This window comes from Moschus berezovskii, chromosome 3 (genome assembly GCF_049115385.1).
Source record: "Moschus berezovskii isolate FMDL1 chromosome 3, NW_MosBer_1.0, whole genome shotgun sequence".
Classification (NCBI taxonomy): Eukaryota; Metazoa; Chordata; class Mammalia; order Artiodactyla; family Moschidae; genus Moschus; species Moschus berezovskii.
Window position 1 is genome coordinate 121,898,224 of NC_142462.1, and position 26,604 is coordinate 121,924,827.

Here is a 26,604-nt window from a genome sequence, read left to right on the forward strand (position 1 = left end):
CGCGGCTGGGGACTTTGGGGCAGGCCACCCGCGCCGAGGGGCCCACGGGCGGTAGGGCCACCTCGGGGCGGCGGTGGCCCCGGGCCCCGGAGCGGCCCCCGTCGGTCCCCGCAGGCGGGCAGGAGCTGGGAGGCCATTGGCTGGCGGCGCGGGCGGCGGAGGGGCGGGGAGCGCCGCCGAAGGGGACTGTTTGCTCCTACGGGCTGTAGATGGAGCTGTCCGGCCCCGGCGAGGGGGAAGGCGCCTGGAAAACGTTCTTCTTCTCCCTGGCCGGCCCGAGCGGGGGAACAGCGCTCCCAGGATGCAGTTTGTGTCAACACGGCCGCAGCCTCAGCAGCTGGGCATCCAGGGCCTGGGGCTGGACAGCGGGAGCTGGAGCTGGGCGCAGGCCCTGCCCCCGGAGGAGGTCTGCCACCAGGAGCCGGCGCTGCGCGGGGAAATGGCCGAGGGAATGCCGCCCATGCAGGTGGGTGCACCCCGCCGGCGCCATGGCCGCCCGCCTGCCGCGGGGGCGGGGCGCGGGCCCGGGGCGCGGGGCCGGGCGGGGTGGGGTCGGGGCCGGGGGCCGGCGCGGCCCGGGGCGCCGGGGGCTCGCGCGGCAGGCCGGGCCCGGCGCCCTCGCAGGCCCCCGCCCGCGCCCCGGAGCGGCGGGCCCCCGAGGCCGCGTGCCGGCCGGGCCCGGAGCCGGCGCCCCGGGGAGGCCCCCGCGGGGGCAGGGCCCGCAACGCGCGGTCGCCGCCGTGACCGCGGCCCCCACCCCGGCCCGGGCTCGCCGAGGGGCTGGCCGGCCGCCTAGCGCCAGGCCGGGGACGTGGGCGCGCGGGGTCCCTGGTAAGGTTTTAACGCTGCGGCCAACTCAGACAGAAAGGTGTGTTTAAATGTGGCACGGCCATCATCTCTCCCCAAGTGTAACAGCGATTCACGGTTTCCCCCTGGCACCGGCTGTGACCGAGGAAGGGGCCAGTGAGAGGTGCTTTTGCCCTCTTGCCAGCGGTGGGCAAACTTGGCCGCACTGTTAGAAGCACCTGAGCACCTTTCAAGACTCCTGACGTCCAAGCCTCCTCCAGACCCGTGAAATCGGAGCCTCTGGGATTGAGATTGGGCACCAGTCCGGAAGGAGGAGCTCAGGGTGCAGACGAATTGGGGAGCCAGAGCGCCAGGGCTGTGTGTGAGGCGGAGACAGGTCTGGATGGCTTTGCCAGGGGCAGAGGGTGGGAGCTGACCTTGGCCGGACCCCGCCAAGCCCCTCTCTGTCCCTGGCCTGATTCTCAGCCAGCCAGGTTCTGACACGTCGGCCAGGGGTTGCTGTGTCCTGTCTGACCATGTTTCAACCTTACATCTCCAAACCTGTTTAGGGGGGCAGAATCTGCCGCCCCAAAATCTGCCTCCTTGGCACCAGGATTATTTTAAGATGGTTATTTTAGAGGAGCTGCAGGCACAGGAGACGCTCTGAAAACCAAGTAGGAGTTCCCTTTGTAGACGAGAAACCTCCATCGCTGTACCAGGAAGAGGGCATGACTCAATCGCTAAAAACTCTTTATCAGCGGAGAAGGCAGCGACTTATATCTGCATTAACCTGTGCCCTTGCATCCTGTCCTTTCCCTGGTCACCCCCATAACTAACTCCCCCAGTCCCCCAACATCATCCTTTGTCTTTAGCTGAAGATGGTACTTCATATAGTGGTTTGGGTCATTTGGCAGATCACTCAGTTTTCTGGGTCTCACCCATGTTTACAGGAGGTATGTTTGTTTGTTTAGTCGCTCAGTCGTGTCTGACTCTTTGAGACCCCCGTGGACTGTAGCCTGCCAGGCTCCTCTATGGGATTTCCCAGGCAAGAATACTGGAGTGGGTTGCCATTTCCTTCTCCAATACAGGAGGTATACGTGTTACTAAATTTGTTTTTCTCATGTTGATCTGTCTTATGGCGATTTGACTGTGAGACCACGGAAGAACCTAGAAGGGTAGAAGGAAAATTTTTCTCCCCCAACGCCTGTGAAAAGTAACCTGGGCCCAGTGACGTTCTGAACTTCCATCCGTCAGCCCTTGACCCCTTCAGTGGGCCAGGCTGGAATGACGCCTCTGTGTGCCGAGTGCACGGCTTTGCTGGAAATGCTAGGACCTCTTACCCAGGCCCTGCTGCCTTTTCTCCCATGTCAGGAGTGACTCCCTGGAACCTGTGTGATCTTGCTCCATGGCTGTCACAGCTGCTCTGAGTCCTAGAGGGCCGTGAGTGTGTCTGTCCCTACCTGCCCAGCTCACCTCTAAGTAACAGGTCTCCACTTCGCCCATCCTGAGGGCCCCTTCAGCAGCAACAGAGAAAACAGAAAGTGACCCTTCCCCTGTCACATGGCAAGGAGAAACCATTTCAGCCCTGCTATCCAGCAAGCCCTGGGTGCTGGTGAGGTATGGGACCAGTCCTCGGATCAACAGTACACAGTGACCACCCCTCTCTTGGTCATAGGGATCAGCTCTTAATTTGCATCCTGGGGACCTCGCCTTTCCAGGTGAGGACCCAGAGCTGGGGGTACTGGAGGGCCAGGGCCATTGGGTACCCCTCCCCCGGGGAAGCAGGAGGGGTGGGGGGATCTTCTCTTCCTCTTAGAGATGCTCCCCCCTCCCCCCTCCTCAGGGAATGACATTTTCGGGCACACCCACTTTGGGAAATATGAATACACAGTTGTGTAAGGAGACAAGGCTGCTTGCCTGTTCTCTGGCGTGGGCTCCTGGTGTCTCCAGTGCCCCCAGCCCCATTATCTGAACTGTGTTTTTGTCAGCCTGCAGCACCTAGAACCGCTCCAGTAGGCGGTGCAGAGCGGTGTTCTGGAAAGGCTGGCCATTTCTCTGGGCCTCTATTTCATCATCTTTAAAGCAGAGCTCTAAGATAATCGTTCTTGCCCTAACCTGCTTAGAGATTGCTGGGACGATTAGGGGCACGTGACTGACATGAACATTTTTGCTTTGAAGCAGCAAACCCTGGGCAAGCGCTGCGGAGTTCACCATTAAGTCTAGCCCGCAAAGAAAGCAGCTGGTCTCATCAAAGAGAAGTAGCCTGTGACAGTTTAGGCCACGGTCCACCACCTTGACCTTCCATGGGTCAAGGTGGGTGATAGACTAGCGACCAGCTTGACTCCCACAGGCCGGAAGTGGGAAGGTCGGGTGGGTGGGTGCCCAGCTACTGCTGCGGATGTTAGTGAACGCCATAGTCAGAGAGGCAGCGGCTTGGCAGGAGAACTGGCATCTGCAGCATTTGGCGCATTGTCCCCTGCTCTCAGGCCACCCTTGCTCCTCATACGGGGTCTCATGTCGGCTGTCACGTCCCCCCTCTACCCGCAGGCTCAGGAATGGGACATGGACGCCCGGCGACCAATGCCTTTCCAGTTCCCACCCTTCCCAGATCGGGCCCCCGTCTTCCCCGACCGCATGATGCGAGAGCCCCAGCTGCCCACGGCGGAGATCTCGCTCTGGACCGTGGTGGCCGCCATCCAGGCCGTGGAGAGGAAGGTGGACGCCCAGGCCAGCCAACTGCTCAACCTGGAGGGCCGGACGGGGACAGCCGAGAAGAAGCTGGCCGACTGTGAGAAGACGGCCGTGGAGTTCGGGAACCACATGGAGGGCAAGTGGGCCGTGCTGGGGACCCTGCTGCAGGAGTACGGGCTGCTGCAGAGGCGGCTGGAGAACATGGAGAACCTGCTGAGGAACAGGAACTTCTGGGTCCTGCGGCTGCCCCCGGGCAGCAAGGGCGAGGTTCCCAAGGTAAGTGGGGGTCCCCAAGGGGCAGGGAGGACGGCGAGGGCCAGCACCTTGTTTTCACTTCGTCAGGCCTTCTCACAAACGTCTCTGGCCCCCTGTTGCCCAACATCGGTGTCTTCTCAAAGCTGGCCTCCACTTGAACAACCTCGTCTGGAATGTTATTCTGCAGGGAGGCTGGCCTCCACCTGTTCCCCACAGAGCCCGCGGGTTCTGTCTGGGAGCCTTTTGGCCTCTCTGCTCCCAGTCCCTCCCGAGGGGTCTGGGTGTCTGCAAATTCCTTAAGCTTTTCCTGCCTGGGTTTTCGCCTCGACACCTTCAAAGACCGTTTGTTGCTGGCTGTCGTCTCTGCCTGCCCCTCTGCACGCAGCTGGAGACAGGCCCGAAACCACTCTGAGCAGAGTCGCTAAAGGCATGACCATCACCAGCGGGCCCGTCTCACAATCAGAATTCACGCTCCATTTCCTGTTCCGTTTTCCCTCTCACCTTCTCCGGGCCCATCCACCCTGCACTCTCAGTCAACGGGCTGCTGTCTAGCCCACTGAGAAGACGGGGTCCCCCTACGAAGACTTCCACGTCCTGCGGTGTGTACTCTGCCTTCCTGTGGGCTCCACCCCTTCACCTGCGCCAGGAGTCACGCAGCCTCTCTCCCCTTTGCCCCCTGCACCGTCATCTCCCCCTGCTCCACTGGCTCGTCCCCACCAGCCTGTGGACATTCTGCACTGTCGCCCACCTCTGGAGTAAAACAGCTCCCTAGACCGGCGTCTCCCGCCACCACGACTTCATCTCTCTGCTCCGCTTTACAGCAGTCTGCGTTTGCTGTCTCCAGTTCTTTCCCTCCATTTTCTCTCTTTCCCTTTTTATTACAGAGAATTCAAGCCTATGCAAAAGTAGATAGAACTGCGAAGTGAACCCTCAACACATCATCCAGCTTCAGTGGTTGCCAGCTCTTGGACGGTCTTCTTTCATCTCACTCTCTTCCCATGTCCCCCTCCCATTTTATCTTGAAAGACATCTCAGACAGCAACTGTGGTTTTGTTGGCCATATCTTGAGGCGTGAAAGTGTCCGACGTCAAAGTGTCAGTCGTGTCCGACTCTTTGTGACCCCATGGACTATACAGTCCGTGGAATTCTCCAGGTCAGAATACTGGAGCAGGTAGCTGTTCCCTTCTCCAGGGGATCTTCCCAACCAGGGATCAAACCCAGGTCTCCTGCATTGCAGGCGGTTTCTTTACCAAGGGAAGTCCATCGTGAGGCATGTGGGATCTTATTTTCCCAACCAGGGATTGAACCCCAGCTCCCTGTATTGGAAGGCGGGGTCCTAACCCCTGGACTGCCAAGGAAGTCCCCAGCAGTCGCTTTAATTGTAAATATTTCAATGTGTAGCTGTAAATGGTAAGGACTCTCTTTTTAAAGTAATAATATTGTGGGTACCACAACAAAGACCTCAGCCTACTCAAGTATCCAATCAGTGTTCCGATTTTCTTCCAAAAATATTTTTTTCTATAGTCTAGTCTAAGTAGCTAAGGCGTGTCCAACTCTTGCAACCCCATGGACTGTAGCCCGCCAGGCTCATCTGTCCACAGGATTTTCTGGGCAAGAGTACTGGAGTGGGTTGCCTTTCCCTTCTCCAGGGGATCTTCCATCTGGGGATGGAACCTGGGTCTCTGGCGTTGCAGGCCAATTTTTTACCAACTGAGCTGCCCAAATGAGAACTTAAATAAGTCTATACACTGTGATTGCTATGTCTCTAAGTTTTTTCCCCCTGAAGTGCCTCCTTCATCTCTCCCATATTCCCTCGTAGTACTAGGCCATCTGACCTGTGGACTTCCTCACTGTCTGGACTCTGCTGCTGCATCCTCCCTGGTCTCACTTATTGTGTTCGTCTCTTCTCCGTCTTCCAGTAAACTGGGGATTGGATTATTCTCCCTGAACTCATGTGGCTGAGGCTCTTGGCACCACCTCGTCACCCTTTTGGTCTTGCCAGAACTCCAGTGGTGTCCATGATCGTAGAGCCAAGGGTCACTAGAGCCACAGCGTTAAAGTCCCAGCCTTCGTCTTCCTGCCCTCTCAGCAGCATTTCACGCAGGAGACCACCCTTCCTAGAGACACCTGTTGGCCTCCGGATCCCCCTCCCCACCTTGGTTCTTTCCCTCCATCACTGGCTGCCGCTTCCCTGTCTTCTTGGCCGTTTCCTCTCCTTTTCTTATGTTTGGAGCTGTCCGGGCTCCCCCTGACCTGCCTGCGGTCTCTCCTCCCGCCCTCGTGACTTCATCCAGGCTCAGGCTGTAGATGCAGCCTGTGTGCTGTCAACTCCTGAGTGCGTCTTTCCCTCCCACTCACTCTCTCTGTATCCTGCCTAGACTTCCTTCTCGAATCCAGATTTGCACTCCTGCCTGCTAATTCAGCATCTCCATCAGGCTGTCAGGAAATAGATTTAACTCACACCACACTGGGGCTTCCCTGATAGCTCAGTTGGTAAAGAATCCGCCTGCAATGCAGGAGACCCCGGTTCAATCCCTGGGTTGGGAAGATCCCCTGGAGAAGGGATAGGCTACCCACTCCAGGATTCTTGGGCTTCCCTCGTGGCTCTGCGGGTAAAGAATCCGCCTGCAATGCAGGAGACCCTGGTTCAATCCCTGGGTTGGGAAGATCCCCTGGAGAAGGGAAAGGCTACCCACCCCATACTGGCCTAGAGAATTCCCAGTTCATGGGGTCGCAAAGAGTCAGACATGACTGAGCAACTTTCACTTTCTTACTTAAACTGAATTTGTGATTTCTGCCTGAACCTTGTTCTCCTCAAAGTCATCCTCATCCTTCCAGCTGCTCAGGCTGCAAGCCTCGGGGTCATCCTTGCCTCCTCTGGTTCTCACACCCAATTTCCATATGTTAGTAAAAACTATCTGATTTTTCTTCAAAATATACACAGAGCCCCCCTCCCATCCCCCCGCCGCCTCCACTGTTCCCACCTTCGTCTAATTGAAACCACCGGAGCCTCCTGTCTGCCTCCTGCCGTGGCCTCCTCGCTGGTCCCGTTGTCTCCATCCTTGGCCCCCACCCCAGATCATCTATTCTCAACAGAGCAGCCAGACTGATCCTTTTGAAAACTGTAACTCAGTCATATCAGCTCTGTTTAAAGCCCCCAAATGGCTCCCCAGGTTATTCAGTTTAAAAACCTCCATCTTGTCAGTGTTCCCCCCCCTCGAACCCACCCCTCTGACCTTATCTCCCTTCACCCGCTCTTGCCCACTCCTTGCTGCCAGCGCATCATAGGGTCCCCCTGGCAGGGACTTGCCTTCACTGGAGAACCCCCTCCAGGTTGCTCCCATCAGGGGTCTGCTAGCTGTCCCGGATCAGTGTCCCCTTCACGGCCACCCAGCCCCGCACACTCTTTCCTTGGTCCCTGCTCTCATTTCCTCCAAGCAATTAGGCATTCAGGTATCTGAAACACTGACTTTCTCTGTGTCTCTTGGTTGGCTTTCCTCCGCGTGGTTCACTGCAGCGTCCCGGTGCCTGCGACAGGACCTGCTTGTAGCAAAACGTGTGCTGAGTGACTCTGCAGCTGGAGGGCTCACGCTTCCACATAAGGGCCTGGACCTTTTTTATCTTTGGTTCTGGCAGTCAAGCCAGTGGCTTGGCCAGAGGAGGTGCTGGGTGGTGATCCATCGAGGCCTCGCAGAGCTGAGTCCTAACAGTGGTTCCTCCCTAAGCCTCCCTTTGCCGCTGCCGCCCGTGGGGCTGGGCTGTGAAGTCTGGCGTATGTACGGTGCTGCTTGGGTTCATCCCCCCACACGCCGCCGTCTGCCCTTGTCTGCTCTGCACTTTCCCTCGGTGCCGAGGCCTGGCCCCGCATTCTGTGCATTGTACCACGTATCGGGGTTTGATTTGTGCATCACGGAACATGGCTTACTTGTGGGGTCCGGAAGCAGAAAGCTTGGGTTTGAATCTTGGCTTCGCCACCTGTCAGTTTTCCTACCACAGGGCAAGTATGTTTTCTGTTGTCTCCGGGCCTCCTCAGTTCCTCTCAGGAAAGGAGTGACCTTTAAATAAATCATTCAGTAGGTGAATTCCCAGCAGGTCCCTCTGAACTTCAGTGTTCTCACCTGTAACATGAAGATGATAATACACTTGATTTGTGGAGATGTGCGGACTGCTGTGACAACACTGTGTAGCACATTGTATTAGCTGTCCATTGCTGTGTAACAAATACCATAACACTTAGCAGCCTAAAAAAAATTATTTTTTATCATCTTACAGTTTCCATGGGTTAGGAATTCAGGAGCACCTTAGCTGAGTGGTTCTGGCTCAGAGTCTGATGAAGTTATAGTCAAGCTGTTGACCGGGGCTGCAGTCATCTGAAGGCTCAACTGAAGCTGGAGGATTGGCTTCCAGTTGTTCCTTCCTTCCTGGCAGGAAGCCTCAGCTAGTTCCTTACTGCTTGAACCTGTCCCATAAGGCGGCTTGAGCATCCTCACAGCATGGTAGCTGTCTTCCTCCAGAGTGAAAGATCCAGAAAGAGAGACCAGGATGGAAGCTGTGGCAACTTTTATGACCCAACCTCAGAAGCTGTTTTACAAATTTGTTGACATACTGAGTGTAGCACACTAACAGCATCATCTTTTAGGATTTTAAATCATTCAACTGGAATTCCGTCACCTCCACTAAGACGCTTGCTACTTGGAAGGAAAGCTATGACAAACCTTGATAGTGCGTCAAAAAGCAGAGACAGCAGTTTGCCAACAAAGGTTCATAGCGTCAAAGCCATGGCTTTTCCAGTAGTTGTGTATGGATGTGAGAAGTTGGACCATAAAGAAGGCTGAGCACCAAACAACTGATGTTTTTGAATTGTGGTGTTGGAGAAGACTCTTGAGAGTCCCTTGGACTGCAAGAAAATCAAACCAATCAATCCTAAAGGAAATCAATTCTGAATATTCATTGGAAGAACTGATGCTGAAGCTGAAGCTCTAATACTTTGGCCACATGATCTGAAGAGCTGACTCGTGGGAAAAGATGCTGAAGCTGGGAAAGATTGAGGGCAGGAGGAGAAGAGGGTGGCAAAGGATGAGATGGTTGGATGGCATCATCCACTCAATGGACATGAATTTGAGCAAACTCCAGGAGAGAGTGAAGGACAGAGGAGCCTGGTGTGCTGCAGTCCACGGGGCTGCAAAAAGTTGGACATGACTTAGTGACAACCACAAAACAGCAGAAGTTGTACAACATCACTTCTTTTTTTATTCGTTAGGAGCAAGTCACTCAATCCTGCTTGCTCTCAATGGGAGGAGAATTAGGCTCTATTTTTTGAAGGGACAGTCAAAGAATTTGTGGATGTATTTTAAAACATCCACATAAGGCACCATAAGACTCTTAATTAATATTGCAGGCCATAGTTTTAATTCCTTGTAGGCTCTTTGCTTTGTTAGATGCATTCTCTTTGTCAGATCCAAGGAAGGCTGTTGTCTCTCAGCTCCTCTGTGACTCGTGGGTTCTATTAATTGGGTAATTATTCATGGATAATTCATGGATAGTCTGTTCTGTCTGGCTGAGCTGTAGACTGCCTGTAGTCGTGGACCATGTGTCAGACTTCTGCCACATCCCAGCAGTGAAGTTTTTTGCAAAGTGATGTCTGTTTCCACCTGGGAGACTGTGGTCCTAGGGTTTTGACTGGTGAAGAGAGGCAGAGGAGTTGGCGTGTTGGAAAAGGAACAGATTTTTTTTCTTTGGCTGCACTGGGTCTTTGCTGCTGCACACGGGCTTTCCCTAGTTGTGGCGAGCAGGGGCTACTCGTCACTGCTGTGCGCAGGCTTCTAACTGTGGTGGCTCCTCTTGCTGTGGGGCCTGGTCTCCAGGCACGCGGGCCCCAGTAGTTGTGGCCCACAAGCTTAGTTGCTACATGGCACGTGGACTCTTCCCAGACCAGGGATCGAACCCACATCTCCCACATTGGTTCAGTTCAGTTCAGTCGCTCAGTCGTGTCCAACTCTCCGTGACCCCATGAATCACAGCACGCCAGGCCTCCCTGTCCATCACCAACTCCCGGCATTCACTCAAACTCATGAGAGTTGGTGATGCCATCCAGCCATCTCATTCTCGGTCGTCCCCTTCTCCTCCCGCCCCCAACCTTTCCTAGCATCAGAGTTTTTTCCATTGAGTCAACTCGTCGCATGAGGTGGCCAAAGTATTGGAGTTTCAGCTTTAGCATCAGTCCTTCCAATGAACACCCAGGATTGATCTCCTTTAGAATGGACTGGTTGGATCTCCTTGCAGTCCAAGGGACTTGATACTTATCCACTGTATCTCCAGAGAATTCCACCGACTTGGGTTTGAATACATTTAGTGTGAGGTCCTTAAAAGATGAATAAATGAAGCCAGTCAGAAGGCTGTTGAAATGTGAACTCTGAAGGGAAAGTTGAAGAGTGTCATCTACAAAGTTACCTATAGAACTTGTAAAAGACAAAAGCAAAAAAAAAAAAACGAAATTGCCAAGGGGAAAGCGAGGAAACAGGGAAGAGTGAGGGCCGGACCTTGGTCTCGGGGAGAATAAGGAGGAGCTGTAAGGAAGATGAGAGCTGGGCTCCATGGTTGTGGGAACCAAGCAGGAGGAGATTTCAGGAAGGCGCTCTGACCTCTCTGTGAGGACTAAGGGGTCGAGGGTTAACCGCAGGAAGCTGATGACCTCCCAGGAGGTGGTTTCAGACAGTGAGGGCTCATGGGCAGATTTCAGGGGGTGAGGGATGTGTGGATTGTGAAGAAAACACATAGCGTGCATCTTGGGATGTTTCTTTTTTTTTTCCAGCCATGCCAAGCGGCATGTGGGATCTTACTCATAGTTCCTTGACCAGGGATGGAACCTGTTCTCCCTGCAGTAGAAGCGTGGAGTCTTCACCCCTGGACAGGGAGGTCCCTGGAATGTTTCAGGAGAAGAAGGCGTGTAGCCTCACTCAAGGTGGCAGAGTGGAGGGCTGGAGACCCTGAAGTGAGAGCAGGGTGGGGAGAGATGGAAGATGCCAGAGAGAGAAGCTGGTGTGGACTCAGTGTCACAAGCAGGAGGAGGAGGAGAAATGAAGGACACGTGTGGGGAGTCGGCTTGCCTGGGAGACGGGCTGAGCCAGGAGCTTGCTGCCAGCAAGCTGCCGTCAAGGGGAGACTGGGGATGGCTGGGGAGAGCGAAGAGTTTGAAAGAAGCCTCCCGGGAAACAATGAGATGGGAACAAGCTGGCCGAGGGGCTTGCGAAGCAGCCTGGAGCCTCAGTCAAGAGGTCAGAGTGTATCGTGATTGTCACCTGCAGAATTTCGTGACCTTTATCTCGGGCAGGGAATTTAAATGAAGACGGCGGTCTGCCTCAGTTTTCCGAGGCTGGGGGTTCGCCCAAGTCTGTGGAAGGTCCAGGGGATTAGAAGTTCTAGTTCTGTTTCCACAGATGGGGGTGAGCCGCCAGGCAGTAGGCAGCATCCAGGTATGCACATGGCACCTGCCCAGACACCCCTAGGGTGATGAGCACCTGATCCTGGGACTGGCACTTCTCCTCCGTGTATGGGCACTGCCCAGTCACCAGACAGTGCACCCGCAGCCCTGACCCCAAGAGGGCTTCTGCTGCTGCTGCTAAGTCACATCAGTCGTGTCCGACTCTGTGCGACCCCATAGACGGGCAGCCCACCAGGCTCCCCTGTCCCTGGGACTCTCCAGGCAAGAAAGAACACTGGAGTGGGTTGCCATTTCAGCTTTTTCTAATTCACACCAAGGTGCCATATGTCAGGTACCAAGAAGGATGGTACCAAGAGTCCGGGCTCAGGGAGAACGGAGGGCTTGGGTTCCAGGGTGAGGGGGAAAGGCTGGCCCAGCAGGAACAGAAAGTGGTAGGAGGTGAGGCTGTGTGGTCAGCGCAGGGCAGCTCAGATCCTAAAGTCACGGAACTGAAACCATCCTGAACAATTCTGTGCAAACAAGGCCACGCTGCTGAGTGCCGCAATGGGCACAGACAGGAGGCCTCGCCCACCTGAGATGACAGCTTTATGGGGCAGACCAAATGCCCTCGAACCTTGTGACTGACATTAGACAACCGATGACTCAGGCTCCAGCAGGACCTTCCTAGTGTGGGCGAAGACCATTCAACACATCCAGCAAATGCTTACTGACTCCCAACTACGAGTTTCTGGGGCATAGTGGTGCCCCAAACAGATCAAGATGCCAGAGCCTTGGCACCAGCAAGTTTTAGTGACAAAAATGTAGCTGTGTACCTAGAGGTGACAGAAACACAGCTTCTCAACAGGATTTTATTGTACTTGATTCCCTGAGACTCCAAGAACCTACCCTATGTCTGTCACCCTGAACACCAAAAGGTTGACCTTTGGGTACCCAGTTGACCTTAAAGTGAATTTACAAAGGATGTGGTTAAATGCCTCATTTTTATTTTTTTATTTTCAAACTTTTAAACTTTTCATTTTGTATTGGCATATAGCCGATTGTCAATGTTGTAATGGTTTCAGGTGAACAGCGAAGGGACTCAGCCATACATATGCATGTATCCATTCTCTCCCAAACTCCCCTCCCATCCAGGCTGTCACATAACTTTGAGTAGAGTTCCATGAAATGCCTCATTTTTAAAAGGCAGTGGTGACCATCCTGTTATTGGAAGCTCAGGAGAATCAGAGTGGACTGACTCCACTGAGACAGGCCAAGCGGGATGGGGAGGTTGGGGCCATGGAGACTGGGGCCAGAGTCTGGGGGCGAGCGGTCAGTGCCCCTCCCGGAAGCTGGGGAGGAGGAGCAGGCAGGAAGCACCAGACTAACACTGCTGTTGGCCCAGGTTCCAGTGACCTTTGTGGACATCGCTGTTTACTTCTCCGAGGACGAGTGGAAGAACCTGGACGAATGGCAGAAGGAGCTTTACAACAATCTGGTTAAGGAGAACTACAAAACCCTGATGTCCCTGGGTAAGTGTGCCTTCCGCCCCCCAGGCGAGCATCTCCGGAGTAGGGGTGACATGCTTCTCAACCCAGGGTGCACCCCTAGGCAAGGTGTTTCAAGTTCATACTTCATGGAAATTCAAGAGACGATGTGCTTCTCTGTTCAGGAAGTTAGAGCAATTGATGAGAGTATGGAAAGTAAAGACCCAGGAACAGGGCCTGTTACTCCAGAACTGAACATTCTGCTGCTACCATTCTGGAATACAGCCCAACAGCATCCCTAAGCGCTACCTCCCAGCAGCCCTGAAGAAGCCACTGGTCTCTCTGTGGCTACTTCCGAGTTCTAGAACCCAGCTAGTTCTCCACCAGGAACTGGAGCATCCATTGACTTAGACTCTCCTGAGAGATGACCTGATGTAACGGGCCACGCGCCGAAAGGGGCGCCAGGGGAGGGGAGGGGAGGGCTCCCCATCGCCGTTGATGGGGACCTTTGGTCAACTTCCTCAGCCTTTCCTTGCCTTCCACTTCACTCCAGACTCGGAGGGGCCCGTGTCCAAGCCGGAAGCCCCATCTCAGGCTGAGCCCCGGGAAGAGCCCTGCGTGTGGGAGCAGCGTGACCCAGAAGAGAGAGAGATCCTCATGGATCCAGACACAGGTGATGGCAGCTACAGAGATCCCCAGGTCGGGGTGGGGCGGGAGAGAAGCCCCCATCCCAGCATGAGTTCCGGGGCGGGGGGGGGGGGGGGCGCGGCTTCTCTTAGTTGTTCGTGGGGCCGGTTCTGCCGCCTTGCAGATTTGGCAGTCTCTCGTACAGGAAGTTTCAGGGCCAGAAGGGCCACTACGGAGGTTTGTCTTTTGGGTTAGAGGCATTGAGATGCCCAGGTAAACTGGAGAGGATGGGGAGGGGCGGAAAGGGCTCTACGTGGGTGCGTGGTGTGCGTGAGGGCATAGTCTGCGTGACTGCATAGTGTGCGTGGCTGCGCGGTGTGTGTAACGTGTGTGGGTGTGTAGGGGGCATGGATGCGTAGGGTGCCTGGGTGCGTGGTGTGCGTGATATGCATAGGGTGCGTAGTATGCGTGCTGTGCGTAGGGTGCGTGCTGTGCGTGGTGCACGTGGCCGGTCGCTTCATGCCCGGCTGTCATCTCTAGCATTCTCAGCCTGTTCTCACAGGCAGATTTACCCTCCAAGGCTGTCCCCTCACCCGAGGGGGATCTTATGTTCTGAGGATCCAGTTCCCAGAGAACATCACACCTGGTGACAGGAAGTGTGCGGGTTCTCGGGGATTCGGCTCTCCTGACGGTGTCGGACCAGGTGAAATCCGGTCCTCCAACCGTATTCTCTGCCTCGTCACAGCAGCCTTCCTGTCGGGGCCCTCTGCCCCTCCTGTCTTACAAGCGGAGGGTGTATTCACCGATACCTCCCTAGAAGGTTGCTCAAAGGCAGCGCCCTCCCTGTTTGCTCTCCTTATTGACGTGTAATTCACATTGCCATGAATTCACGTTTGGAGTGTAGGATTCAGTGGTTCACAGGCTGGTGCAGCCATCAGCATTATCTAATTCCAGAACATTTCCTCATAGGGAACCCCACACCCGGGAGCAGTCACTCCCGTTCTCGGTATCCCCCAATCACTGGTCGCTGTGGATCTGCCTATTCTGGACATTTTGTCTAAATGGCTCCTTCCCTGGCTTAAGCACCACACATCATGTTTGAGGTCAGCAGCTGTGACGACCTTGCCCGTGAAAGCAGTGTAACCTCAGCTGTTTCACTGAGTTGTCATCTATCCCTGTGTCACATAGAACAAAGACCACCGTGTCCATTTAAGGGGGAGCAGACTGAGAGCCAGAGAGGCCAAGTGACTCATCAGCTGGGCAGAGGGCAGACCTGAAACCCAGATCCGTGTCTTCTGTTTCCTCATCCAGTCCCTTTCCTCCTGCCTGAGCTGTCTCCTGTTGGGGCTGGTGTTGTAGGTCACACCAGAGAGCCTCGTAAGAGAAAGATGCCCTGTGGTCACGTCTTGGGGTCTACATGGAAGATGCGTTATTGTTCTTATGCATAGGATGCTGTGCGTTAGCCAGCCAGGAATGGGGCTGGGCTGCTTCCCTTTGCCCAGTCTAACTTCCTGCTAATTGTGTGTGTGTGTGTGTGTATGTGTCTGTGAGTATGTCTGTGTGTTTCTGTGTTGTCTGTGTGTGTCTGTGTGAGTGTGTCTGTGTGTATTGTTGTGGGTGTATGTCTGTGTGTCTGTCTGTGTCTGTTGGTGTGTCTGTGTGTGTGTGTCTGAGTGTGTCTATGTATGTCTGTATGTGTGTGTGTGTGTTGGTGTGGGTGTGTGTATGTGTGTATGTCTGTGGGTCTGTCTGTGTCTGTTGGTGTGTCTGTGTGTGTGTGTCTGAGTGTGTCTATGTATGTCTGTATGTGTGTGTGTGTGTTGGTGTGGGTGTGTGTGTGTATGTCTGTGGGTCTGTGTGTATGTCTGTGCCTATTTGTGTCTGTTTGTGTGTCTGTGTGTGTGTCTATGAGTGTGTCTATCTGTGTGTATGTGTCTGAGAGTATGTCTCTGTGTGTCTGTGTGTGTATGTGTTTGTGAGTATGTCTGTGTGTGTCTTTGTGTGTGAGTGTGTCTGTGTTGGGGTGTGTCTGTGTGTCTGTGTGTCTGTGTGTGTTTAACTATGTGTCTGTGTGTCAGTGTATCTGTGTTTGTGTGTCTGTCGGTTGGTGAGTCTGTCTCTGTGTATCTGTGTGTGTGTCTGTGTCTGTTGGTGCAGGGGTGTGTGTGTCTGTGTTGGGGTGTGTGTGTGTGTGTGTCTGTGTGTGTATGTGTCTGTGTGTGTGTCTGTGTGTTTTTCTGTTGGTGTGTCTGTGTGTGTGTCTGTGTGTTTGTCTGTTGGTGTGTCTGTGTGTGTTTATCTGTATGTCTGTGTGTCAGTATATGTGTGTCTATGTGTCTATCTGTTGGTGTGTCTATCTGTGTATGTCTGTGTATCTGTGTGTCTGTGGGTGTGTGTGTGTCTGTTGGTGCAGGTGTATATGTGTGTGTGTGTGTGTCTGGCCCACTCTTTCTGACTGGGGTGCAGAATGAAGCCGGATGTCTCCCACGCAGAGGAGATCTGTGGCCTGTCCTGATAGCACCCACCCAGCATGGGCTGTCTGCACGCTCTCTGCCTTCCTTCTCTGACCTTGCTGCACAGCATGGCCCACTCCCTTGTCCCGGAGGCTGATCACCCCTGCTCCCAGGTCCCTCTGCTCCTCAGGGTTCCTAGGTGCCCGTAGGAACCCAAGGCCCCTGTGCTCTCTTCCCTTGCGAGTGCTGTTGGCCATGCCCCTGACCCCGCGCTGATGATCATTCCTGAAAACGGTACCGACCGTGTGACCCTCTGTCCCCAGGAGCAGAGCCCCTGGGGCCGGCACCGGACGCATCCTCTCAGGTGAAGCGGGAGGAGGCCCTGTGCACCCGGGCTCAGCGGGGCCTGGAGGAGAGACCCATCCCCACGGAGTCCATAACCGGTGAGTAAGCCGCCTGGCCGCCCGGGCCGAGCGGCAGAGGGAAGGGTCTGCGTGGTCTGCAGGCGCCCAGAGATCTCTGACGGGTGTGCCCGGCCAGAGGCCTGAGCTGAAGATGGAGTGTGGGTCCACGATTGATGGATAGAAAAGACAGGGTTTCCCGCGAGGCAGACTCGGTGCGTGACAGCGACGAGGGGCCAGCACCTCTGGCCTTAGCCATTCTCTTTTCTCTTCTGTGTAACATCAGGTTTTAACTATTCCTTTCTCCCCTCGAAAAACAGTGTCTGCAGAAGTACCGAGAGTGAGGCATTTTAGAGGTTCAGCAGGTGGGGAATCTGTGGGTCCCTAAGACCTGCTCCCAAGTGGGAAGAACTGATTTGTTTTAAACAAACACAGCTATTGCCTCTGTGCCAGCCGCCCCCTGCCCCAGGCGCCGTCCTGGGCAGTCTGGGTACTTCCCGTTTGACAGTATCCATCCAACACATGTGCGTGAGCGCTGTTCGAGAAGATGTGGCTTAGTCAGAGTTCTCCAAAGAAGAGTAGGGTGTGTGCATGCACACACAAGTGCAGAGAGAGAGAGTGATTGAATTGAAGGAGTTGGGTTTGCCAGCTGGAGACCGGGGGCAGTCTGCGGCAGGATTCACTTTTCCTCGGGGAGTCAGTCTTGTCCGGTGGCAGAGGCCCATAACGGAAGGTAATCCACCTTACTCCCAGGTCTATGGATTAAATGTTAAACTCCTCAAAATAAAACAAAACAACATAAAAACATCCAGAGTAATGTTTCGCCTACTCTCTAGGTACTGTGGCCTAGACAAGCGGACACATAAAATTACCCATCACAAGATATAGTAATGCCCTGTGACTGTAAGTTAAGATGATAATATATTATAAGTTAAGATAAGCTCTTAACTCACCCACGGGTTAGAGCTCCACAAGCCTCCTCCCCTTAGTCAAAGCCTCATACTCATAGGTGAGTGGTAACAGCCCACCAGCAGAGGAAAACAGCTTTCCAGTTCATCCGGCTTGCTTCCTGAAAGCCTATATAGCCACGTTACTATTTCCAGTGGGGTCTTTGAGATAAGAAGGCAATAAAAGGTAAATGAGGTTTAATGGAGTCTGCAGAGGAAAGAAGAGGTAGGTTACATCTTAGAAAATTCCCGCTAAGATGGTGAAGATGAAAGGCTTTCTTGTTGTCGTTAAGTCGCTCAGTCGTGTCCGACTCTTTGCGACCCCATGGACTGCAGCATGCCAGGCCTCCCTGTCCGTCATCGTCTCCCAAAGGCTTCCTGAAAGTGTCATTTCCCTGGTTGGTCCTTGCAGGAGGAAGACCTCCCTCACAGCGGTGCTCAGGCTTCGGGTGGGAAGCTCCGTGGAAGGGGTTACATTCCTGAAGGACAGATAAGATCTCTCAGCGACATCCCTGTGATGTCATCACTTCCCTGTAGTTTCCACTTATTCTCAGCGAAAGCGCCAGCAGTGGAGGCCAAGCCGACCTAAAGCTTTAATGACCTCGAATAATTACTGCTGACGTTTAGGGAAAAGAACCTATTGAGAGATGTAAAGCAGTGCCTGGAGGGCAGGCCTGTGTCCCCTAACCCCTTTGCCACTATGTCCCCTCAAGCAGACTCGCCAGCCTCCGCCCAGGATCTCCTGTCCCGGATCAAACAGGAGGAGCCCCCGTGTGTGTGGGACCAGCAGGACTTGGCGGAGAGGGACATCCCAACGGACCCCAACTCAGGTGAGTGGGCCGCCGGCGCACGTGGAGGGTAACGTTCATATCTGCCGGGAAATCAACCCGACTGAGTCACTTTGGTCAAAGGCCAGTGAGAGACTCAGGGAATGAACCACCATGTGTTCCCCAGAGGGTGACTTGGTACGCATTTTGGCGTGTAACTACTAGAAAAGTGGGGAGGATTTCTCTAAAGGAATCCTTATGTCAATAACTTGTCCTGTCAGTGAACTGATACTGAAATGACTTCGCTGATTTCTGAAGTATAATAAAAAAAACCTTTATTTATTTTGTACTTTTTTTGGCTATGCCACGCAGCATGTGAAATCTTAGTTCCCTGCCCCGGGATCGAACCCGCACCCCAGTGGAAGCACGGAGTCTTAACCACTGGATGGCCAGGGAAGTCCCTAAAAAGCCTTTTAAAGGTTGTGCATATTTCTGTGACAGAAAAAAAGTAATCTACATTTTCTGGAGTTTTCCTTGAGCGAATACTAGCTAGGTGACTCCCAGAAAATTTCTGGGGGTAGTCCAGGCATAAAGGGAAGCATAAAAGAGCAGTAGGGAAGCTCTGCCCACGCAGGCTGCACGTGAGTGTATGTATGTGTGCACGTGTGTGCGTGTGCATGTGTGTGCACGCATGCATATGTGTGCATGTTCACATATGCTTGCAGAGCTGGAGGAGGCCAGCGTCATCTCGTTTGGTGGTTGTGACCCATGGGGACACCAGCAGAAAAGCTGATGTAGAGTCTGGGGTTCCGTGTAGTTTGTCAGCTCTACAGCTTCACACGGTTTGGGGTGGGGAGCTGAAGGGCTCCAAGACAGCAAAGAAAGCAGCGCCTCCTGATAAGGGAGGCGGATGTTCTGCTGCGGTTCTCATTAATGACCTTTGTCCACCACCTCTGCCGTCACTGATCATGAAGGCCTCCCCATCCTCCCTCTGTCCTGTGGGCCATCAGGGGCTGGGCTCCCCTCTGGCCTGGCCCCACAGATGGCCCTGGGGCTCCCAGGATCCCAATCCTGGCTTTGTCCCCACACAGGCCTCCTGAGAGACGGGCCTCCTGCCTGGCAAGGCCCAGGTGAAGCAGCACCAGTGAGGTCCATTCAGGGAGGCCTCGTGGAGGGTGGGGGCACAGGATACCCAGACTGGCACACGCCCTCTGGGCAGAGCAGCGGCCTGTGCATGTGGTGGTGTTTGAGCCTTTGGTGGGATGCTTGGCGAAATGAACAGGCTCTAAGTCTGCCTTCTCTCCCCAAACAGAGTCTCTGATCTCCGCCCACGACATCTTGTCATGGATAAAGCAGGAGGAGCAGCCGTACCCGTGGGGCCCACGCGACTCCATGGACGGGGAGCTCGGGTTAGACTCTGGCCCCGGTGAGTGGGGCACCCAGCTGGGCCCCTGGGTATTTGGTCCAGAGGGATGGCTCCTCACCCAGCCTGCCCCTTACAGGGTGATGCTCTGTCATGGCGGCCTTTCGAAGGCCTGTATCAAAGCACTGACCCCTTTCCTTTCGAGGATGCTGGGGTGTTAGTTTCCTAGGATTGTCTTAACAAAATACCGAACAGTGTGGCTTGAAGCAGCAGACATTTATTCTCATAGTTCTGGAGGCCTGAAGTCTCAAGTCGGAGGTTTGGCATGGCCCTGCTCCCTCTGAAAGCTGTGGGGGACCCCACCTTGCCTCTTCCTAGCTTCCGTGTTTGTTGGTGATCTTTGCTGTCTTTTGGTCTGTGGATGTATCACCCTCATCTTCTGTCTTCACACTGTCTGTCTGTCTGTGTCTTGTAAGGTCAGGAGTCACATTGGATCAGGGGCTCGCCCTCCTCCAGTATGACCTCATCCTAACTAATTACCCCTAGTAAAAGCCTATTTTCAAAGGTCACACTCAACCACTGGGGGGACCCAGATTTTGACATATCTTCTTGGAGATATGTTTATCTCGGAGATAACACCTTCTATGTTGTTGTTGTTCAGTTGCTAAGTCATGTCTGGCTCTTTGCGACCCCATGGACTGCAGCACACCAGTCTTCCCCATTCTTCACTATCTCCCAGAGTTTGCTCAAACTCATGTCCATTGAGTCGGTGATGCCATCCAACCATCTCATCCTCTGTCACCTCCTTCTCCTCCTGCCTTCAGTCTTGCCCAGCATCAGGGTCTTTTCCAATGAGTCGGCCCTTGACATCAGGTGGCCAAAGTATTGGAGCTTCAGCTTCAGCATCAGTCCTTCCAATGAATATTCAGGGTTGATTTCCATTGGGATGGACTGGTTTGATCTCCTTGCTGTTCAAGGAACTCTCAAGAGTCTTCTTAACAGCCGGGGAAAGGAGAGTGGACTGGGAGCAAGTGGAGCTGAATGCTGACAAAAGTTTCGGTGGCATGCTGGGACACATGCCTGATTGTGAAAGTCTGAAAAAGAATGGAGGTGAAGAAGTAGTAAAAGCAAGTATGTTGTTGTTGTTGCTAAGTCACTTCAGTCGTGTCCGACTCTGTGCGACCCCATGGACGGCAGCCCACTAGGCTCCGCCATCCCTGGGATTCTCCAGGCAAGAACACTGGAGTGGGTTGCCATTTCCTTCTCCAACGTGTGAAAGTGAAAAGTGAAAGTGAAGTTGCTCAGTCTGAAAGCAAGTATAGCTAACTCTTAAAAAAAAAAAAAAAGGAACAGAGAAATGAGATGAGCTGGTAGCTGGGTAGGGGGAGCACATGAAGTCAAGGGAGGGTTCAGTTGGGTGAAGCTGCACCATTGTGTCTGGAAGGACACTCACTGCTTTCGAACCCTCATTCAGACTGCCTTAAAGAATAAAGACAAAAAAATAAACCTAAAAAAGAGAATTGCAGTAGCCGAGGACAGAAACCCACCCACCCAGACTCAAAGAATAAAGACATTTATTTTCATAACGAAGAGGTGATCTGGTTTCAGTCTCGGTTAGTTCAAGGATTCAGCTGTATTATCAAGGCCCCAGGTTCTTTCCAATCCTTGCTCGTCCACCCTTGGTGTGGATGGAGCAACATGGCCACAGCTGTTCCAAGCATCACCTCCAGCCCCAGAGGGGAAGGAAAGACCATCTTTTTTTCCCTACGCTCTCTCCAGGGAGTGAGGAAGCCTTCCCAGCAAACACATCTCATCAGCCAGAACAAGGTCATGTGCTTGTATCTGAATCAGTTACTGGGCAGGGATTTTCAGAGTTATCAAGTCCTCATGTTAGACACTGGAGGAGGTGTGACATAATCTCCATGGAAGATGGAAAAATGGGACACACTGAGAAGCAGGGTAGGAGGCCAGGGTCTGAGATGTGTGATCTTCTCCGGCAGTCTTCAGCTGCTTAAGTGCTGTCACCCACACTGGGGTCCCCTGGGCAACCCCAACAGAGTAAGGGGCAGAGGGACCCAGGAGCTAAGCTGGGTCAGGAAGGTAGAGCACCAAAAAACTGGCGCTCACACCGAGTGTGACGAATGGTCAGAGGAGGATTGGGGCCGTTTGGAGTTGGGTTTCAGGGAAACAGTCCGCGAGATGGAGGTCTCCTTGGGGGTCCTCTTGGGAATAACGCCTACGAAGGAATGAGAGGAGCAGATTGTGGAGAGGGAGAAGAAGCAAGGCCCACAGTGCAGCGGTGACAGAGGCCACAGCCAGATCTACCGTCAGTGTTGGCTGAGATGGGGGGTGGGCGGCGGGCTCACCCAGTCTGTTTAGGAGCAGCTGGTAAGGAACACGTGTCACAGTTTGGGAGCTCCTGTAGGAAGAAGGGACTGTAAACGAGGGATCCAGGAGGTGATGATGGAGGGTGAAGGAAGGAGAAGGCTCCTGAACACGGTCATCAAACCCAGTGGTTCCTCGGGGGTCGGAGTCCTGGGCCTGAGGTCACTGTTCTGATCGATGCTCTGGGCTTTGTGTCCCTCTGACCCCACAGTAGTGTGGAAGCGTGGACTGTGGAGAGGTAGGGATGCAAGCAAAGAGCATCATTGCAGGAGCAAGACTGGTACTTCCTGGGGAAGCTGGCCGAGCAACCCCTTCTACAGGAGGGGATGCAGAGCGCCATGACGTCTGCTCCCCACAGATGGGGTCTGAGGCCAGATGGGACTCGCGCCAACCCAGCTGACCCTGCTGCTGTAGGAGGCCAAAGGCTGCATGCTGGGTGGAGATGCAGCCGCACACGGGAGGTGGGAGGCATGCCCCCAGCTCCCTGCATTCCACTCCCCTAGGCTTTTAGACAGGCTTTTCGCCTGGGGTGGTGGTGGTGGTTCAGTGGCTCAGTTGAGTCTGACTCTTTACCACCCCATGGACTGTAGTCCCCCAGGCTCCTCTGTCCATGGGATTCTCCAGGCAAGAAAACTGGAGTCGGTTGCCATTTCCTTCTCCAGGGGATCTTTCCAATCAAGGGATCGAATCCCGGGTCTCCTGCATTGCAGGCAAGTTCTTTACTACCTGAGCCACCTGTGTGGTGGGTTCACCTGGGATAGATTCTGGCAAATTCTTTCCCTCTTGGCAAGAGATTCTCTTTAGATAAATTAGCAACGAACATCAATACAGTTAAGTCTATTTCCGGGCAGTTCTGCCTTTCAAGGGGGCTTTCACAGAGTGCCGCTCTTCCCAGCAGCTGGGGGTGTTTCCTGACCTAGCTGCATGCCCCCCAACCTACCCGCTTCGGGTGCCTCCGGCTCACGGTTCTGTGCGGGTCCGAGGGTCAGGCAGCCGTGTTTAATCCCCTCATCCTCGGGGGAAGCTGGGGGCCTGGCAGCCTGTGACTCGCAGGAGGCCGCAGAGGACCTCGAGCCGTGTCAGCATGTCGCTTCTTCGTGTCTCTCCCCCCAGGTGACAGCCTGCTGATGGTGAAGAACCCAGCCCCGCCGCCGCCGCAGCCCGCCGCGCCGAGCCTGCCCCCGCTGCCGGCGCCCTCGGAGGACGCGGGCGGCCCCCCGAGCCGCGGCGGGGGCGCGCTGCTGGACGACGGCTTCCCGGCGCTGCCCGGGGAGCGCGGCGCGGGCGGCGAGGGCGGCGGGGGCGCGGGCGGCGGCGGCGGCGGCGGCGGCGGCGGCGCGGGGGCGGCGGGCGGGGGGCCGGGCGGGGGCTGCGGCAGCTGCTGCTCCCCGGGCGGCCTCCGGCGGAGCCTCCTCCTGCACGGCGGCGGCGGCGGCGGCGGCGGCGGGGCGCGCAGCAAGCCCTACTCGTGCCCGGAGTGCGGCAAGAGCTTCGGCGTGCGCAAGAGCCTGATCATCCACCACCGCAGCCACACCAAGGAGCGGCCGTACGAGTGCGCCGAGTGCGAGAAGAGCTTCAACTGCCACTCGGGCCTCATCCGCCACCAGATGACCCACCGCGGCGAGCGGCCCTACAAGTGCTCCGAGTGCGAGAAGACCTACAGCCGCAAGGAGCATCTGCAGAACCACCAGCGGCTGCACACGGGCGAGCGGCCCTTCCAGTGCGCGCTGTGCGGCAAGAGCTTCATCCGCAAGCAGAACCTGCTCAAGCACCAGCGCATCCACACGGGCGAGCGGCCCTACGCGTGCGGCGAGTGCGGCAAGAGCTTCCGCTACAAGGAGTCGCTCAAGGACCACCTGCGCGTGCACAGCGCCGGCGGCGGCGGCCCCGGCGGCGGCGGCGGCGGCGGCCCGGGCCTGGGCGCCCCGCGGCCCCTGCAGCCGCCGCCCGAGCGAGACTAGGGCCTGGCGGCGGCGGGGGCGAGGCCGGGGCCGAGGGGCGGCGATGGCGGGGCGAGCCTGGGGGGCGCGTCCCGAGGCTCCCCCCCGCCCCCCCACCACGATCCCGCCCTCGGTTCTCCGGGCGCCTTCCCTCCCTCGAGCCGCCACCTGCTGGAAATCGGGAACAGGAATTGCACTCCAGACGGGGGTCCCCCTGAGGGTGGGAGGGGCGGGCGGGAGTCCCCCTGAGGATGGGGAGGGCGGGGCAGGGGTGCCCTAGACCTGTCCGGCTGAAGGGGCAGCCCAGCTCTTCTCACCGGGTGAACCGAGGGGCTGGCCGAGGGGCTTCCTCCCTCAGGGAAGGTCCTGGAAGGACAGCGGGGAGGCCAGCACACACCCCCACCACCCCTCGGGCGCCTAGCCTGCCCATTCGGCCTCTGGGGCTCTGAGGTCTCAGATCGTGGTCAGGGAAAGCCACCCGGGAGTCTCGGCCCCCTGCCGAGATCAAGAAATACGGTCCTAAGGGTTAAAGCGACCCTAAAAAAGGAAGCTGAGGTGTCCAGGTGAAAGAGGAGGGACGTGCTAAAGGGTGGATCTCCGTGATGACAACACTGCCTCGCGTTTGAATAGCGCTTTATACTTTTTTTAAAAAACACGTTTTTCTATCCGTTATCGACTTTCACCCTTAGCCTGTCCCTTTGAGGTAGGTGGGGTCGGAGTTTCCCGACTGGATAGCTGAAGAAGGGGAGACATAGCTGAGATGGTTTAGAGGGGCGGACGGGGGACCAGGGCCGGGCCCCCAGCAGAGTGTCAACCTCAGCACACACGCGCTGCCTACCTCTGGAACTGGAGAGACCTTTGTGGCCTGGTCTCTCTGCCCCTGACCCACCACACATAAATCAAGCAACAGGGGGCCCACTCATGGGGTCATGGGGCAGGGAATGGGGAACGGGTTGACTACAAAATGACCCCGGAGTGTGCTTCTGGAAGGTTCTCGGTGTTGGGGCACCGCTAGGCGGGAGGGAGGTCCCCCCTCCTCGGACCCCCAGCCTGTCCCTCGCACCTCCGGCCCCTCAGCGTGGAGCCCCAGGCCTTCCGGAGGCACTGGTGCCCCTGCTCAGACCTCGTCCTGACAATTTCCTCCTTTCCTGGGGCCACGGGGTGAGGGCGAGGCTCCTGCTGCTACAGCAGCCAGTCAGGAAGTGAGTCTCGTCCTAGGAGGTCCCGGGTCAGTAGGTGCTAGCCTCTGAGAGCCTCTGCCTCTCTCCTGCCCTGAGCCTCCCAACTGGTGCTATCTGTTAACTGGCCGTGCCCTTGGACTCGGACACAGACCCTTCTGGGCTCCAGACTCTGCAGGCACCTGCGGGGGGTCTGAGAGGTCGGGGGGCGGGGGGAGGTGGCCCCCAGGGGACTCCCCACTAGTCGGTGCATCTCTTCCGTGGTCCTGATGGGCCACAGTCTCCTTTTCTGCGTCTTGCATGGCCAGGCACTGGGGTGGGGTGGCGGGCCCCAGGCCCCTTGTTTGCGTCAAGAATGACTTCTGCTCCTCTCCTGGACCCCACTTCGCTCCCAGCCGGGGGGGCCACAGTGAGTGCTCTGCCTCTGCCCTTCCCCGCATCTGTGCCGCTCTGCTTTCCTCAGACCCCTTTTTGCGATGCAAAGGGAGTTCCTGAAATTAAATAAAAGGCGTCCAGATCGCAGACTGCATGTTCACAAGGCTGGAGGGTTCTCCAGCGTGGCTTCATATAGTAAACCCTCAATGAACTGGAATCCAGTTAACTGGGATTTTGTTTTCTTCTTCTTCTATTCTGCTTTCGGAAGGAGGCACATCTTAAGAAAATGAGAAGTTAAATATAGACAAGCTCAGTCGAGTTTTGTTGGAGCAGGAGGGGAACCCTCTAGTCTGCGGTTCTGGTTGGGAGGCAGCAGTATTCTGCTTTTCAAAAGCACGTGGAGAAAGTGAGACCAACGGGGTCGTATTTTGCTTTTTGGCTGCTGAGTGTGTGAAGGAGGCGGGAGAAACTCCTGTTAAAACATGAGTTTGGTCTGTGGCCATACCACCCTGAACGCGCCCAATCTCATCTGATCTCGGAAGCTAAGCAGGGTCGGGCCTGGTTAGTACTTGGATGGGAGACACGAGTTTGAAACATCTGCGCCCACAGCTCGAGTCTGTCCCTTTATTTAACCTTCAAGGAGCTGATTCCCAAAGAGGTTTAGTGACGGATGATAAGCAAGAGAGCCGAGTCTGGGTTTGGTTTCTTGCGTCCTAGTCCGGCGAACCCCACTGCACCGAGTGCCCCCTCGGTTACGCCACAAGTCAACCCAACCTCCAGCACCGACCCCGGGGGAGCCCTCGTGTGAGCCGACCAAAGCGGGTGACAGCCAGTGTGGACCTCCCCCAGGCAGCGAGGATCCGCGGTGTGGACCCAGCAGTCCACCTCCGGAAGCAGGGTGGTCCTGCTTTGGGGTGGATTTTTATTTTCCTTCCGCTGATGTGTTAATTAAAAAGTATTTTAATTAAAAAAAAATGCATGCAGTAAAAATTGGTTTTAAAAAAATTATGAAGAGTAAAACTTTTTCCTACCAGATTCCCATTGAGAAGCATCCGCTGCTAAGAGCTATTATGTCCTTTTGGACATGCAGGAATCGGGGGGTAGAGGGATGACCGGAATGGAGCAGGGGAGGAGGGAGAGGTGATGTGGGATGCGGATGGGACATGCCGGGGAGGCAGGAACGGGAGCTGAAAGGCAGCAGGCTGGCCTGGCCAGAGCCGGGACGTGTGAAGTTGTAGGTGATGAAGATGCAAGGTGAGTCATGGCCTGGCCACAGCTGGCCTTCAATGCCAAGACCTTTCCTTAGTAGGCTGCCAATCAACCGGAGACCCGCGGTGCCACAGACCCGCTTGTAGCCCCTTCAGTTCAGTTCAGTCGCTCAGTCGTGTCCGACTCTCCGCGACCCAATGAACCACAGCACGCCAGGCCTCCCTGTCCATCACCAACTCCTGGCGTACACTCAAACTCATGTCCACAGAGTCGGTGATGCCATCCAGCCATCTCATTCTCCGTCGTCCCCTTCTCCTCCCGCC

General features: G+C 55.4%; 1 protein-coding gene across 2 annotated transcripts; it reads left to right on the forward strand.

Annotated features, from left to right (window-relative positions):
* Positions 1 to 174: 174 nt before the first annotated feature.
* On the forward strand, positions 175 to 26,080 carry ZNF282 (zinc finger protein 282). 2 transcript variants are annotated; one of them, XM_088834702.1, is made up of 8 exons: positions 175 to 466; positions 3,334 to 3,753; positions 12,555 to 12,681; positions 13,190 to 13,309; positions 16,040 to 16,159; positions 17,778 to 17,894; positions 19,144 to 19,257; positions 22,693 to 26,080. In XM_088834702.1, exons 1-8 carry the CDS (start codon positions 302 to 304, stop codon positions 23,538 to 23,540), a joined length of 2,031 nt encoding a protein of 676 aa, XP_088690828.1. In that variant the 5' UTR covers positions 175 to 301; the 3' UTR covers positions 23,541 to 26,080. The 2 variants fall into 2 exon arrangements, with proteins under 2 accessions (XP_088690828.1, XP_055277433.2); XM_055421458.2 differs by having other exon boundaries at positions 275 to 466; positions 17,781 to 17,894.
* Positions 26,081 to 26,604: the final 524 nt, after the last annotated feature.

What these genes read in the sequence shown, in the direction of transcription:
- ZNF282 (XM_088834702.1), top strand. Translation starts at nt 302, where the DNA reads ATGCAGTTTGTGTCAACACGGCCGCAGCCTCAGCAGCTGGGCATCCAG. An exon ending in AGGGAATGCCGCCCATGCAG is followed by an intron (nt 467 to 3,333) that starts GTGGGTGCACCC and finishes CTCTACCCGCAG; the next exon opens with GCTCAGGAATGGGACATGGA. An exon ending in CCTCATGGATCCAGACACAG is followed by an intron (nt 13,310 to 16,039) that starts GTGATGGCAGCT and finishes CTCTGTCCCCAG; the next exon opens with GAGCAGAGCCCCTGGGGCCG.